Source organism: Syngnathus leptorhynchus, chromosome 5, assembly GCF_054491065.1.
Source record: "Syngnathus leptorhynchus isolate UIUO chromosome 5, UIUO_Slep, whole genome shotgun sequence".
Lineage (NCBI taxonomy): Eukaryota > Metazoa > Chordata > Actinopteri > Syngnathiformes > Syngnathidae > Syngnathus > Syngnathus leptorhynchus.
In genome coordinates, this window is record NC_141199.1 from 10,941,543 (window position 1) to 10,953,535 (window position 11,993).

Sequence of the window (11,993 nt, forward strand, 5' to 3'; positions counted from 1 at the left end):
GGGAAATCCACTGTCAGAGCTTCCAGTAACAGAGATTTCAGAGTATTGATTTTATTTTTTTTCTGCCAGGGTTATTGGAGCTCAAAATAAACATACATTTGACAAAATGTTGCATTCAGTGGGGTGTTAGTGTCTTTTCATAAAATGCCTCAAAATCACTGTTGTCGTTCATCCCAAACGTGTATAAGTACGGTCAGGGTCTTCCACAGCAAACAGCCTCAAGCATGCCTTCATGAACCACACCTTCCTTAACATTTTTCCACAAAGTTGGAAGCATAATCGATGTCAGTAAAGTGATCATTAGGCAACTGTTAGAAGGTTGCTTCTGCTGACAGGTGAATCAAAACAAAATGTGACCAAGTAATGTCCTTCTCTTATCTGTTTACTTTTGGAGAAGCACAAATAGCTGTGACAAAGTCAATACACATTTCAGAAACAGTTTTGGTCACCACAGGAAGGACACCATGAATTTCTGTGCTTTTCCCCTCAGGTTGGATGATATTATCTATGTTTGGCTATTAGTCACATGTTTTAACTTTGTCAAAGCACAAGAAGACAACGGTATTTCCATTTTCATACTTTTTCTTGTCACTTGTCTGTCTATTTTTATATTTAGTAATCTAATGACTGGTTGTAGACCAACCCTCTAACTAACTAGCTAACTAGCTAACTAACTAACTCACTCACTCACTCACTCACTCACTCACTCACTCACTCACTCACTAACTAGCTAAATAATCAAGCTGGTAACTTTGAGCAATAACCTGCCGACACAGTGTGACAAGGTTCTGAGTTCCCCTCTCTGCTTCGTCCATCTTGTGTTGAGTTTGCATGTTCTTCATCATCTTCCCACATTCTAAAACATGTATGCTATGTTAATCGAAGACTAAAAATTCCCTGTTAAAATTCCCATTGGTGTAAATATAAATCTATAGGTCTAGATTTGTCCTGCAAATGACTGCCGGACCAGTCCAGGGTTTAATGTGCCTCTCAATCTAAGTCAACAAAGACCCAAGAGACCCCAGACCCTATTGAAGACAAACACTACAGAAAGAACCTAAATGCTAATCAACACTTGCTTTATTTGTCAATCATCAAGTCACTAATTATGTGTTTGTCCTTGCAGTGTGTTCAGAACCTGAGCTGGATGCCAACATTGCAATAGTGGAGCACCAGCGCTACTTTCAGCCTGGTCAAGAATTAGTGCTGCATTGTATATCGGGATACACGTCCATTTTGGGCCCTCGGAAAATTGTATGTACTGACCAAGGAAGGTGGACTGAAACCAAATTGAAGTGCATTGGTGGGTCCCAGTTCAATGTTATTTAATGTCACTGCACACTTCCTAGATGTGTGTTTTTTTTTATCATTCTAACCTGTGTCTCTGTCTTTGTAATATCATTATTTTTAATTAATTATGTATTATTCATACAATAGCAAAACTTTAAAAAGAGACAATCTTTTTGGGAAAAAAAAAAGATTTTAGTTGTTCATCGCAAAGGCCAGGTAATATGTTACTAACCATATATAGACTCACAACAGTACTAATATACTGTTCTATCTTTTAGCAAAGCGTTGTCCTTCTCCTGACCAACTGCTCAATGGAGAGCTGTACTATGAGGATACGGTGTACCGGAGTATAATCAACTATACCTGTCACGAGGGGTAAAGTGAAAACATTTAGTTAAATTCCAATGAATGGCATGTAAGAAATGATGCCAGTAGTAGTCAAATTAGAAATGGTGATGCGCACTCTCATTCCATTACGAGGTTGTCGTGCATACCCAGTAAACATGACAAGAGGGAATTCAGTGGAACCTCCAAAGTTAACTTCAAATACATTTATATCCGATTGAATAAAAAAAATGGCTGATGAAATATATGTTTCCTTTCTATAGGTACATCCTTTCTGGACCCCAAAATGCTAAATGCCAGGCTGATGGAACATGGAGCACATCGGTACCAGAGTGTAAACGTATGTATTCAGCCATTAATGTTTTTCAAATTTGCAACACGTAATCCTTTCACACTTTTATATTGTGAACGGTTCAAATTTATTCCAATTTATTTCCCATTAATTGATACATTTACCATTTACAACGCAGTGTGTGTTCTCTTGTCTTGCAGCTGTGTCTTGTGGTCTTGCTCCAATCCCAAAGTTCGGTCTTATCAGTTTTAACAGGAAAATAAGAGGAAACACGACATATTTTGGCACCCATGGGACATATAAATGCTTGCCTCCTTACGTCCTTTTTGGAAACTTATATGCAGAGTGCACAGCCAGTGGCAATTGGACCAAGACACCCGAATGTCGAGGTATCGTAAAAAAAAAAAAAATCAAATACATTTTTTTTTTCCAGTGACCAAACCAGTCTAATACAAAATCTTTCCAGTGGTAACTTGCCCTCCACCAGAGAACATTTTCAATGGTTACATGTCCAGCAATGACCAGAGACGTTATGACTTCATGGAGACGGTGCAGTACGGCTGCAATGGCAACTACATGCTGGATGGAAGCTTCCAAATTTTTTGCCAGAAAAATGGAGAGTGGTCTGAAAAACCAGCCTGTAAAGGTAGGCCATGAATCTACACAAACTATCGTTTTGATATTTGGGTGATGAGGATGCTTTGTTATATATGCATAACAATCCCAACAATTTTTCTACATTATCATCATGTTTTATGTTTTATTGTTTCTGTGGCAAGCAGCTCCTTGCAGTGTTGGCATAAAAAGAGGAAGAATATTATACAAAGAAAAAAAACTTTGGATCGCAGACTTGGACCCAAACAGAGTCCTCCACGGCGATCTTGTGTCAGTCTATTGCTTGGACAAGGTCAGGAACTGTGGCTATGCTGTGTCAACTCAGTGCATTGATGGAAATCTCAAAATCCCCGAATGCTATGAAGGTAGTGCATATGCGTATTGATTAATAATCATTTCCCAAACAAACAGTTGTTCAAATGCTAAAAAGGTACATTGAGAAACTATATCAAGAAAACTTCAACCTCAACCCAAACCTTTACTCTAACCAATTATTTGTGTTTCTTTTCAGAGCCAAGCGGAATAGACTACACCTTTCATTCTGGTTCACTTCCTTCCGAAATAAAACAGTGCTGAGATGGAAGCCTATCCCTTCTCTGATTATGAATATTACGTCACCAGCATTAACAGCATTGTCCTGGGCTCTAAATATAAAGCACATCTTGAGTCTTAAGATGCGTGTGATCCTCAATTTGTGTTTGGTATCTTCTGTGTAAGATTTAAGAATGAACTTGATTTTGTGAAATAAAAGTTTAATTCTATTTTGTGGAATGAAAATGACAAAACTGTTGCTACATCTACAAAATGCAAGTTAAGCAAGTCTTGGTAGTGTGCATATTCAGTTGGAAATGGGTTGAAAAGGAAAGTACAAGGAAAAAAAAGTCTAAAATATTAGGAGCGCTTCGCTAGTGGCAACACAAGATGGCCGCCAGGGTGTTTCCGGTTGCTTTGGTACTAGTGAGTAGGAAGTAGGCGGTGTCAAATTCTCGTTATTTTGAGTGTAGCGTTCGAAATCTCGTTTCGCATTTTCTATAGTCTCGCGAGATTGTCCGAAGATCCACCTCTCTTGTTCCAGCATGGCCGTGCTGTACGAGGGTTACACGTTGTGTGGACTAGTTCCATCCCAAAATCTAACAAAGTCCGGCATTCATGGCATCGAACCGGAGAGGGATAGTGACCATGTAATTGTCAGTGACGGCTTCAGATCAGTTACTCTTTATAAGGTAAAGTTTAACGTGTTCTTGGGACATCAGGCGATTGGAGGCTAGCTAGTTAGCTGGAGAGTGAGACTTGCACGCTGAGAAAGTGTCTTTCATCCTAGCATCTGGGATACTTTATTTTTACTACTTTATATTATGTTCTTAATTTATATTACTGGTTAAACTTCTTCCAAAAAAGATCACAGTAATCATGCGCCAAAGTCTGGGACTCTGAAAAGTTTTAGCCTGTGGTAGCAGATTTTACTCCAATGTTCTTAGAAAGTCATAATGCTACTAGCTTGATATTTTACACAAATGCAGAGAGAAATGAAAGATATATTTAATACACAATGGGACATCGTTTTTCAAGTTCCTCTTTCCAATTAGTGTTTCTAAACAAAAAATGACCAAACGTGCTCCAATTAAGTTGCAAACATTATTTTATTAAAGTTAAACTGAACAAAGCTCACTGTTATACGGCATGTCCCATTGACTAGGAGTACTGTTACACATTGTGACACTTCTGGCACCCACATGGTGCTAGTGTAGCACATATGTTACAAGTATCAGTGTTTGGTAATTGTTGTCAGCCAATGGTTGTCTCTGACTTGTTAATGTTTTTTGCGTGTGTTTGTGTCAGGTTTCAGACCAAAAGCCACTGGGGAGCTGGACTCTAAAACAAGGCAGTTGTTTGACCTCTCCAGCAATTTATAACACTCAAACTAAAGAATATGTAGCAGTAACAGATAATAAGGTAAACTCATTCAGTGTTGCTCATCACAATCAGCATCTCAAAATGCAAAAGAGGCTACACAGTTGTTTAGTCCATCACAATTTAAAATCCCATTTTATATGCTTTTCAGGTGATCAGAATCTGGAAGGAAGATGATGATCTCTTGGACAAAACATTTAAAGCTACTGTAAGTGTGATTGGTGCCTCTACGCTTTCCTCATTATTGTCAGTTTTCTTTACTGTAGGCTACATGTCGCATGGCCATTTGGACTATTATTATGTATTTCACATTTGAAATAGTTGCTGGGTTTGGGAAGTGGCTTGTCTTGATTTATAGCTTCAGATGTGTTGAGTATCTAAGCTGTGTTTTGCTCAGGTGTCGTCCGACATCTGGAGGGTCCACTGCGTTGCGGGAGAAGGTCCCGTGGTCTTGTTTCAGAGAGGAGCTGTGAGACTTCTGGATTCTCTTCTCGCAAATCCTCAGCAAACTGTCGAGGAAGTCTTGGCTCCAGATGAAACCATCAGGTAACATTCTACTGTTGCAATTTGGAGTTTAAAGATTGAAAGATTTAATTTGCTTCAATTGTGCTGCTGTCTTTGTTTTCTGTTGTTTGTTTTCAGTTGGAGCACCAACATAGTGGCAGAAACCCAGCAATTTGTCATCTTCACAACAGAAAAGGTACCAGATTTCTTCTTTGGTGTCTTCATGATAAATCAACCCACTCCAAAATTATTTTTCTGGCATAGCTACAAATGCACATATTTCTTACATGCTACATATTGGAAGAATAAACCTCATTCATAGTCCACCGAATTGAGGTACTTGGTGGAAACAATGCTAATATTAGTCCAGGAGATATTTTCAAATGAGAATGTTGTTTATTTTGTGATTGCTCCCGGTAATTCTTACATCCTAAATGGGCTTGACTAAAATTTGATGTATTTCTCTAGAAAGGGGACCATTTTTTGTACCTGCTGAAAGTGAAGCCAAATATACTGCAGAAGTACCAGTTGGAGCGAGAAGATGCCAGCCTTTCGCCTCTTAGCTTCTCTGCATCCTACAGAGATGAACTCCTCCATCTGCTTTACCTCTGTAAGCCTCCATTTCTTCTGTTTGAATATTGCTTTCTGGCTTCATGATTTTTGTGATTATAATGACTAAACGGTACGTTTCATTCAAGATGGAGACTGCTAAATGGCAAACATAGCCCAAATATGAGCGACACAATTCTCAAGTTTCTCCACACCTTGTCATTTCTCTGTCATATAGATCCTAATGGACACGTGTACCAGAGTGTGATCTCTGTGTGGGGCCCCGGGCGTGATGCAAACTCTCAAACCCTTCCAATGCCCCGAAATCTGCTGTTGGCTCATTCGATTGATGAAGACCGGTTGGTTGCAGCTAATGCTGTCTTCTTAGATGAAGCCCATGTTGCTGTAGTTGGCGTTCCGCACCCCTCGGCCGGAACTGGTAAAGGTACTTGACATCCTCACCTCCCTGAGGACCATGAAAGTGTCTCCTCTATATCTGATCAAGAACTAGCTTGTGCACTAAGTTGACAAAAGTACTTAGACAAACTGCAATCTTTAGTGGGCCCTGTGTTGTAATTCTCAAGAAACATTTTGGATAACTCTGTTACCAGCTTTGTGAGCACTGCACAGTTGTTGTTGCAGAAGGTAACATTTCCTTAAATCAGTCAGATGAATAAACCACCCAAACTATGCTCTATGCTGGGGTCCACTTGAGAGCAAGACAGATCTTACCTGATGCAGCATCACTTTTTTTTTTTTTTTTTATGAACACACTCAGGAGTTAAATTTCTTGATGTCTTTTTCAGATTTCCTCTGCATCTGGAATATCAATTTCCAGACACTTCAAGCAGGGAAAGAAATTGTGGGTAAAATCTTTGGACAGGTAGGTACACATTTTTTTTTTTAATCATCCACAGAGCTAAATGTTTGATATTATCCATGTTTCTTAAAATGCAGTGGGGACTTTGGCTTTGCAAGTTTAGCTAAAGTAGCATCATGAGTAAGGAGACATTGAGCAAATTAAAGTTTGATCAATGACATCCTTTGTCGTAATTTGGACCATCGGCCAATGTTCCCTGTCCTCCCAGCTGGTGCGTGCTGATGGAGGACTGTATGACTTTGGTAGAGCATCACATCTGCTCTCAATTGTGATTGGGATTCAGTCTCTCCTCACAGCTTTAGAGCAGTTTACAAGCTAATAATTTGCACAAACCCATTACCGTTACTAAGTTACCTTTCTTTCTTTCTTTCTTTTTTTTTTTAGCTATGGTGTTATTCCAACAAGCTCTTCATTCCACATGGTAAATGCCTGTCTGTTATTCCATACGGATGCACCAAATCTTCACTCGCTTCCGCTTTGGGCAAATTGAAGCAGTCCAAGAGTGAAGGTGAGCCAAAACATTCGTTAAATTCCACAAGATAGATGAATAAATAGCAAGAATACCCTTTATATCTCAGTGCGCAGACTCCATATTTTGCTCATGAAATGTCTCCACATTTCCACCAAGAGAACTGTGTTCACTGTTTATGTGCAGAGTGACAGATATTTGGAACTGGTTATAAATCCCTTTGTTGTGATTATAAAGTCATAGTGGCAGCAAAAAATAAATAAATTGTGTTATATCTATTTGAGCGGCTTTTCAAGGGAAACTAACTGGTATGTTTAAATACAGTATACATCAATGGCTGGGATTACACGCAACAAAATGTTTACACGTATTTCTCTAACTTGTTTACATCTAAGGCATACAGTCTTTGACTTAGTAATGAAATGCTGTAATAAATAGATTTGCCGCTCAATTAATTAATTATTTTTTATTAAAATTTGACAGAATTCAGATCGCCGGTGCCTTCATGGAACAACATTTTACATGAAGATAACACCCAGCCCTTGAGACCAGGAGGGAACAGGAGTTTGGTATGTGAATTATTGTAACATTCGAAGAAAGATTCTAATGGACAAGATTTGGTTAGTTGTTTTCAGTCCCAAATCACATAAGTGATGGTTACCGATTGGCTAACAAATTGCGAACTCGGCAACCATTTTGTTGTGTGTTTTGTATGCCACCTGTAGATTATTGCGGCTTCCTTTCGCATAGCCAATCCTTAATTTTAGTCGACTGTCATTCCAGAAAACTTCCCGTAGGAGACAGTCATCCGTCAGGTTAACAGTTGAGCAAGTTCTCGAGGTCATCAAGGTAATCCTTTTTTTTTTTAATTCTAGACAACTGAAAGAGATTTAGATTTGCATTTGTTTTGTACCATCTTCCAAACGACTCATTTTGGGGGTAAAGTTGTTTGATGAAGGTTAATATGTAACATAATTGAGCAACATCCTCTCTCTGTTTCAACTACACTTCAATTCCATATTTTGATTATGAGGTCAACATGTTCACTTGTATGTGGGATACGTTGCATACGATTATTGTTTGATTTCCATCATGGTACAATTCCAAGATGAGATTATAAATCCTTGCTTATTTTTATATAATATAGACCGCATCAGAAAAGGAAGTGCAGAAAAGTTTGGAAGGCTTCTTGAGCAAAGCAGTCATGCAAGACCTGAATCACTCAGCGGGCCAGCTGGCATCGGTTCTGGTGTCCCGCAGCTTGGCAGATGCTACTTTCTACATGCCGACCATGCTGGCGGAGCTAGTACACACCCGCTTTCTCAGCCACAGGTTAGTAAATGTTGTTTTTCCCCCCCAAAGGATTTTGGATGTATCCTTTACTGTAATTTCGCACTAAATCTACGCATTAATGAAGTATGATCGAAGTTTCCAACTGCCTCAACTCATGACAATAGTTCTGATATAAGCGTGCCTGCAGTTGCTTCCCTAAGGTCCCAAAGAAATGCAATATCTACATTTTCTGGACTCAAATCTTTTTGGTGGGTAGGGTTAAACAATTGTATTTAATGAGATTAATATTCTGTACGTTCTTCATTAGTGGAGTCAGCCAGCGTTAAGTAATCAAGATGCACATTAGATTTACTTTTGTCACCCGCACATAGGAATTTACAATTTTTGCGAATTGATTTCAGAAACAAAACACTGAATGTGATTGATTCTCTTTACAGCGTGTGCCCTGACCTCGTGCAGCTGGCCCTTGAAAAGAAGGATTACTTCCTGTGTCAACTCTGCTTACACTTTTTCCCTGACATCCCAGAAGCTGTCACCTGCACCTGCCTGAAGGCCTTCGTTAGGTAGAATTATAATGTTAACCGTTGAGGCAAATCCAATGAATCAATTCCAAAAATGTCTTCCTTTTAATTGAATTTAAAAGGAAAATACAAAAATACAACTGATATTTTATGCTCTGTTACAGTATGCCAGACAGTGATGCAGAGAAAGTGAAGCCGGAGCCTGAGAGTGTCTCCTTCATGGTAACTCTGACCTCCGGGGAGCACAGTCAGGTTGGCTTACAGAATGGGTCTTCGTTGTCTTTGGAGGACTACTCGAATGTCACAATGACAGCAGCGGATAAGGAAAATTGGAAGGCAACGTGGGAAGAACGAAGATGTCCAGTTGTCTTACAGAAGGCTGTTTTACTGTATCCTTTTGCTGGCAGACCAACACGAATTATCAGGTGTTGACCAGAATAAAAGTTCAGTATAATCGGTGTGTGAGCTTGAAAATTGTATATGGTGGAAATGTGATTTTGATCCTTAACTGGAACTGTGAAGAAATGAGATCTTACAGATGGCGTTCAGTGAAGACCTCCTTCTCCCCCATTTGAAAGATCTTTCATCACAACATGTTATCGTGAGTTCCTTGGTTGCACTATATTGTATTTTCAGGGGGGGCTTATATTTGTGAGTGTATTGTATGTGAGAAATGATGGTATCTTGTCATGTAGGTACTGGCAAATCAAGCATTCCTGCATCGAGCATACTTTCCCAGTTAATATCGTCGATCTAATTTTATTTTTCTTGTCCTATCAAGATCTTCCTCCAGTATCTGCACTTCCTCTACCTGCAATATAACAAAGAAACGTCTCTTCTGAGTCACACCTTTCGGGGGCCCAGTGTGACACAGGTTTGTAATAATAATTAGATGGAGAATAATGTTGCAAATTGAATAAAAACATGATAGCAGTAGTGACTTGTTTTTGTGCATTGCGGCTGCATCTCAGAGTGCCAATATTGTTTTTGTACTGCAGTAGCTAGCAACTGATAAGGTATGGCATTATTGTTAACTGATTCAATTGGGTGTTTTTTTTTTTTTTTCTTTCCAGATTATAGATTGGGTTGGTTTATTGTTGGATGCTCATTTCACAGTTCTAGTCATGACCCCAGAGGCCAAAGGCTTTCTGGTAAACCTCTACAACTTAATTAATTCTCAGGTACGTCCTGCTTGTTCTGTCAGTGCAAGCAGTAAGGTTTATATCTGTAAATGGAATGCATATTTTAGTTGAAATCACTTGAAACGGTTTACTCTTCAAGATCAAACAAACTTGATATGGTCTTCTTTTTAACCCTGTGACCTTCTGTTGTATCCTCAGGTGAAACTATATTCTGAACTTGGACAAATTGAGGGAGGTCTCAAACACCTCAGAGACTTGCAGATAGAACAAGATAAGAGACAATATTCTATTGAGGTTATTGAGTTTTTTTAGGTTTCTGTGTAATGCTTTTAAGTAACTAATTATCATGCCTCTCCAGATTTTAACCTGAAGCCGGTTTCATGTTGTATGTCCAAAAGCTAGCCACCAGAACTCAATATGTATAAAGATTCAGTGCATTTGTTTGGGGAAAAAAATGTTGACAGTGCATTTAAATTGTTCTCGTGTATTGTGATGTTGAAATTTAGACCATTAAGTTGTATTGCATGTCATCTTTATTTACATTTTTTAATGGAAACAATCTGGATATTAGCTTCAAATGTTTTTGTACATGGCCTATGCTGTCAGGGGAGGCAGTCTGTATGTGAAGAGTTGGAGAAAAAAGTACTAATGATAGGCCTCTATAAAGTTATTTTGTTTTAGTTCTCTGGTCTGTCCTTTTATATTGTCTTTGTTTTTTAATCCAACATTGCCAAAGAGGTCATAGTAAGAAATGCTGAACTTTCTTATTTCCTAATCAAAATACATGACCTTCTTGTGCATTAACATTTGCAAAGCGTTAACCTCATTTTAAGATTGTGCAAACCTTCATGAACACCGGAAATGACACAGTGCAATACCACCATCTATTGGTAAATCTTTTGCACAACAACAAGAAGCCTATCTGCAAGTACCTGTTCTGTCTCTGCGTCTCTCCAATGTTTCCAGACACGTTATAGTTTTCGGAAGTCAGTATAATGTATTTATTATTTGTGTTTTTAAATATTACATAAAAGCATGGAATGATAAGTGTTATAATTTTCGGAAGTTGGTATAATGTATTTAATTTTTGTGTTTTTTAATATTACTGATGACATAAAATCATGGAATAAAGTATGACGTGAGGAATAGGAATCCTGCTTCCACATTGGGGCCAAAAGTTACTCTCGCGCAGACCTAAAATTGGATTCGACTATAAAATAACCGAAAATTCAAACAAGCATTAAAACTTAAGCTTACATTTTATTTAAACTGTACAAACTATATTAAATGAATGTAGGCCTATTGTTTTGCACGACACTTAATGCATCGCAATGGAACTGGAAATAATTATCTCTAAATATGCGTGTAAAATGAGTGTTGGGGTGGATATGTCCACCGTATATAGTTTTCAGTTTCATTTAATTGATTGACTTTGAAATTAGACGTTAAGAAGTTTCTTTTCCAAATTTAATTATTTAGGAATCCCTTGTTGGTTCTTTCGGTACGTTTAGAAAAATATTATACGTTGTCGGCAGGATTCGAACCTGCGCGGGGAGACCCCAATGGATTTCTAGTCCATCGCCTTAACCACTCGGCCACGACAACATGTTTGAGAAGAGATTGAAACCGTGTATACTTCCATTATAAAACGATCCGGTGGCCTGAAAACTCAGTAATTTTGTGATATTGCTGAAGATCGTGTATTACACATTAAAATGTGATATCAAAGTTACCGAGACAGCGAATGCATGTATGCAATTCCCAGGTCCGGTTAACTTTATGACGACTTGCTCGAGTGGCTTGCTCGACGCATTCACGATTATCCTCTTGCTCACTCGCCTTCACCACAGTGGCGCCATGTCTGTGATAAAAGCAACGACTGCATTTACTGTCCAAGCTGATCTGCTCCCATAAATCAATAGGACAACTCTTAAAAAGCACCGGGAGCGTAGTGTTCACAAGTGCGGCTGGTTTTATGAAGTAGCATGCAATTTGCGTTGTTGTAGAATAGTGAGTCACGTGATTCGAAATCATTGGCGCTTCGTGGTGGGCGTCAAGTTACACGAAAGTTAAAAAGACAGCACTTCCTCAACGTCATGCGTCAAATGTTATATTTTACTGCAGAGTGATTAATCTTAGAGTACAGGCTCTGTGGAATCGATACAAAGTCTTATGTCTAAGT

The 11,993-nt window shown here is 38.7% G+C and overlaps 2 protein-coding genes and 1 non-coding gene across 3 annotated transcripts; 2 read left to right on the forward strand and 1 right to left on the reverse strand.

Annotated features, from left to right (window-relative positions):
* Nucleotides 1-417: 417 nt before the first annotated feature.
* LOC147056878 (beta-2-glycoprotein 1-like) lies at nucleotides 418-3,303 on the forward strand. The gene is made up of 8 exons (XM_085912670.1): nucleotides 418-561; nucleotides 1,127-1,303; nucleotides 1,569-1,665; nucleotides 1,899-1,975; nucleotides 2,128-2,316; nucleotides 2,394-2,573; nucleotides 2,710-2,907; nucleotides 3,054-3,303. Exons 1-8 carry the CDS (start codon nucleotides 465-467, stop codon nucleotides 3,116-3,118), a joined length of 1,080 nt encoding a protein of 359 aa, XP_085768796.1. The 5' UTR covers nucleotides 418-464; the 3' UTR covers nucleotides 3,119-3,303.
* Nucleotides 3,304-3,462: 159 nt separating this feature from the next.
* nol11 (nucleolar protein 11) lies at nucleotides 3,463-10,963 on the forward strand. The gene is made up of 18 exons (XM_085912668.1): nucleotides 3,463-3,765; nucleotides 4,382-4,495; nucleotides 4,605-4,661; nucleotides 4,851-4,999; nucleotides 5,096-5,153; nucleotides 5,426-5,567; nucleotides 5,745-5,951; nucleotides 6,313-6,389; nucleotides 6,771-6,894; nucleotides 7,339-7,424; nucleotides 7,639-7,704; nucleotides 8,003-8,187; nucleotides 8,586-8,711; nucleotides 8,834-9,058; nucleotides 9,192-9,270; nucleotides 9,451-9,543; nucleotides 9,743-9,850; nucleotides 10,010-10,963. The coding sequence occupies exons 1-18, from the start codon at nucleotides 3,619-3,621 to the stop codon at nucleotides 10,121-10,123; spliced, it is 2,157 nt and encodes a 718-aa protein (XP_085768794.1). The 5' UTR covers nucleotides 3,463-3,618; the 3' UTR covers nucleotides 10,124-10,963.
* A 371-nt stretch (nucleotides 10,964-11,334) lies between these two features.
* Nucleotides 11,335-11,416, reverse strand: trnas-aga (transfer RNA serine (anticodon AGA)). Its single transcript has one exon. It is a non-coding gene; the product is annotated as a tRNA-Ser (tRNA).
* Nucleotides 11,417-11,993: the final 577 nt, after the last annotated feature.

What these genes read in the sequence shown, in the direction of transcription:
- LOC147056878 (XM_085912670.1), top strand. Translation starts at nt 465, where the DNA reads ATGAATTTCTGTGCTTTTCCCCTCAGGTTGGATGATATTATCTATGTT. An exon ending in AACTATACCTGTCACGAGGG is followed by an intron (nt 1,666 to 1,898) that starts GTAAAGTGAAAA and finishes TCCTTTCTATAG; the next exon opens with GTACATCCTTTCTGGACCCC. An exon ending in TGAAAAACCAGCCTGTAAAG is followed by an intron (nt 2,574 to 2,709) that starts GTAGGCCATGAA and finishes TGTGGCAAGCAG; the next exon opens with CTCCTTGCAGTGTTGGCATA.
- nol11 (XM_085912668.1), top strand. Translation starts at nt 3,619, where the DNA reads ATGGCCGTGCTGTACGAGGGTTACACGTTGTGTGGACTAGTTCCATCC. An exon ending in TAGCAGTAACAGATAATAAG is followed by an intron (nt 4,496 to 4,604) that starts GTAAACTCATTC and finishes TATGCTTTTCAG; the next exon opens with GTGATCAGAATCTGGAAGGA. An exon ending in GAAGCAGTCCAAGAGTGAAG is followed by an intron (nt 6,895 to 7,338) that starts GTGAGCCAAAAC and finishes AAAATTTGACAG; the next exon opens with AATTCAGATCGCCGGTGCCT.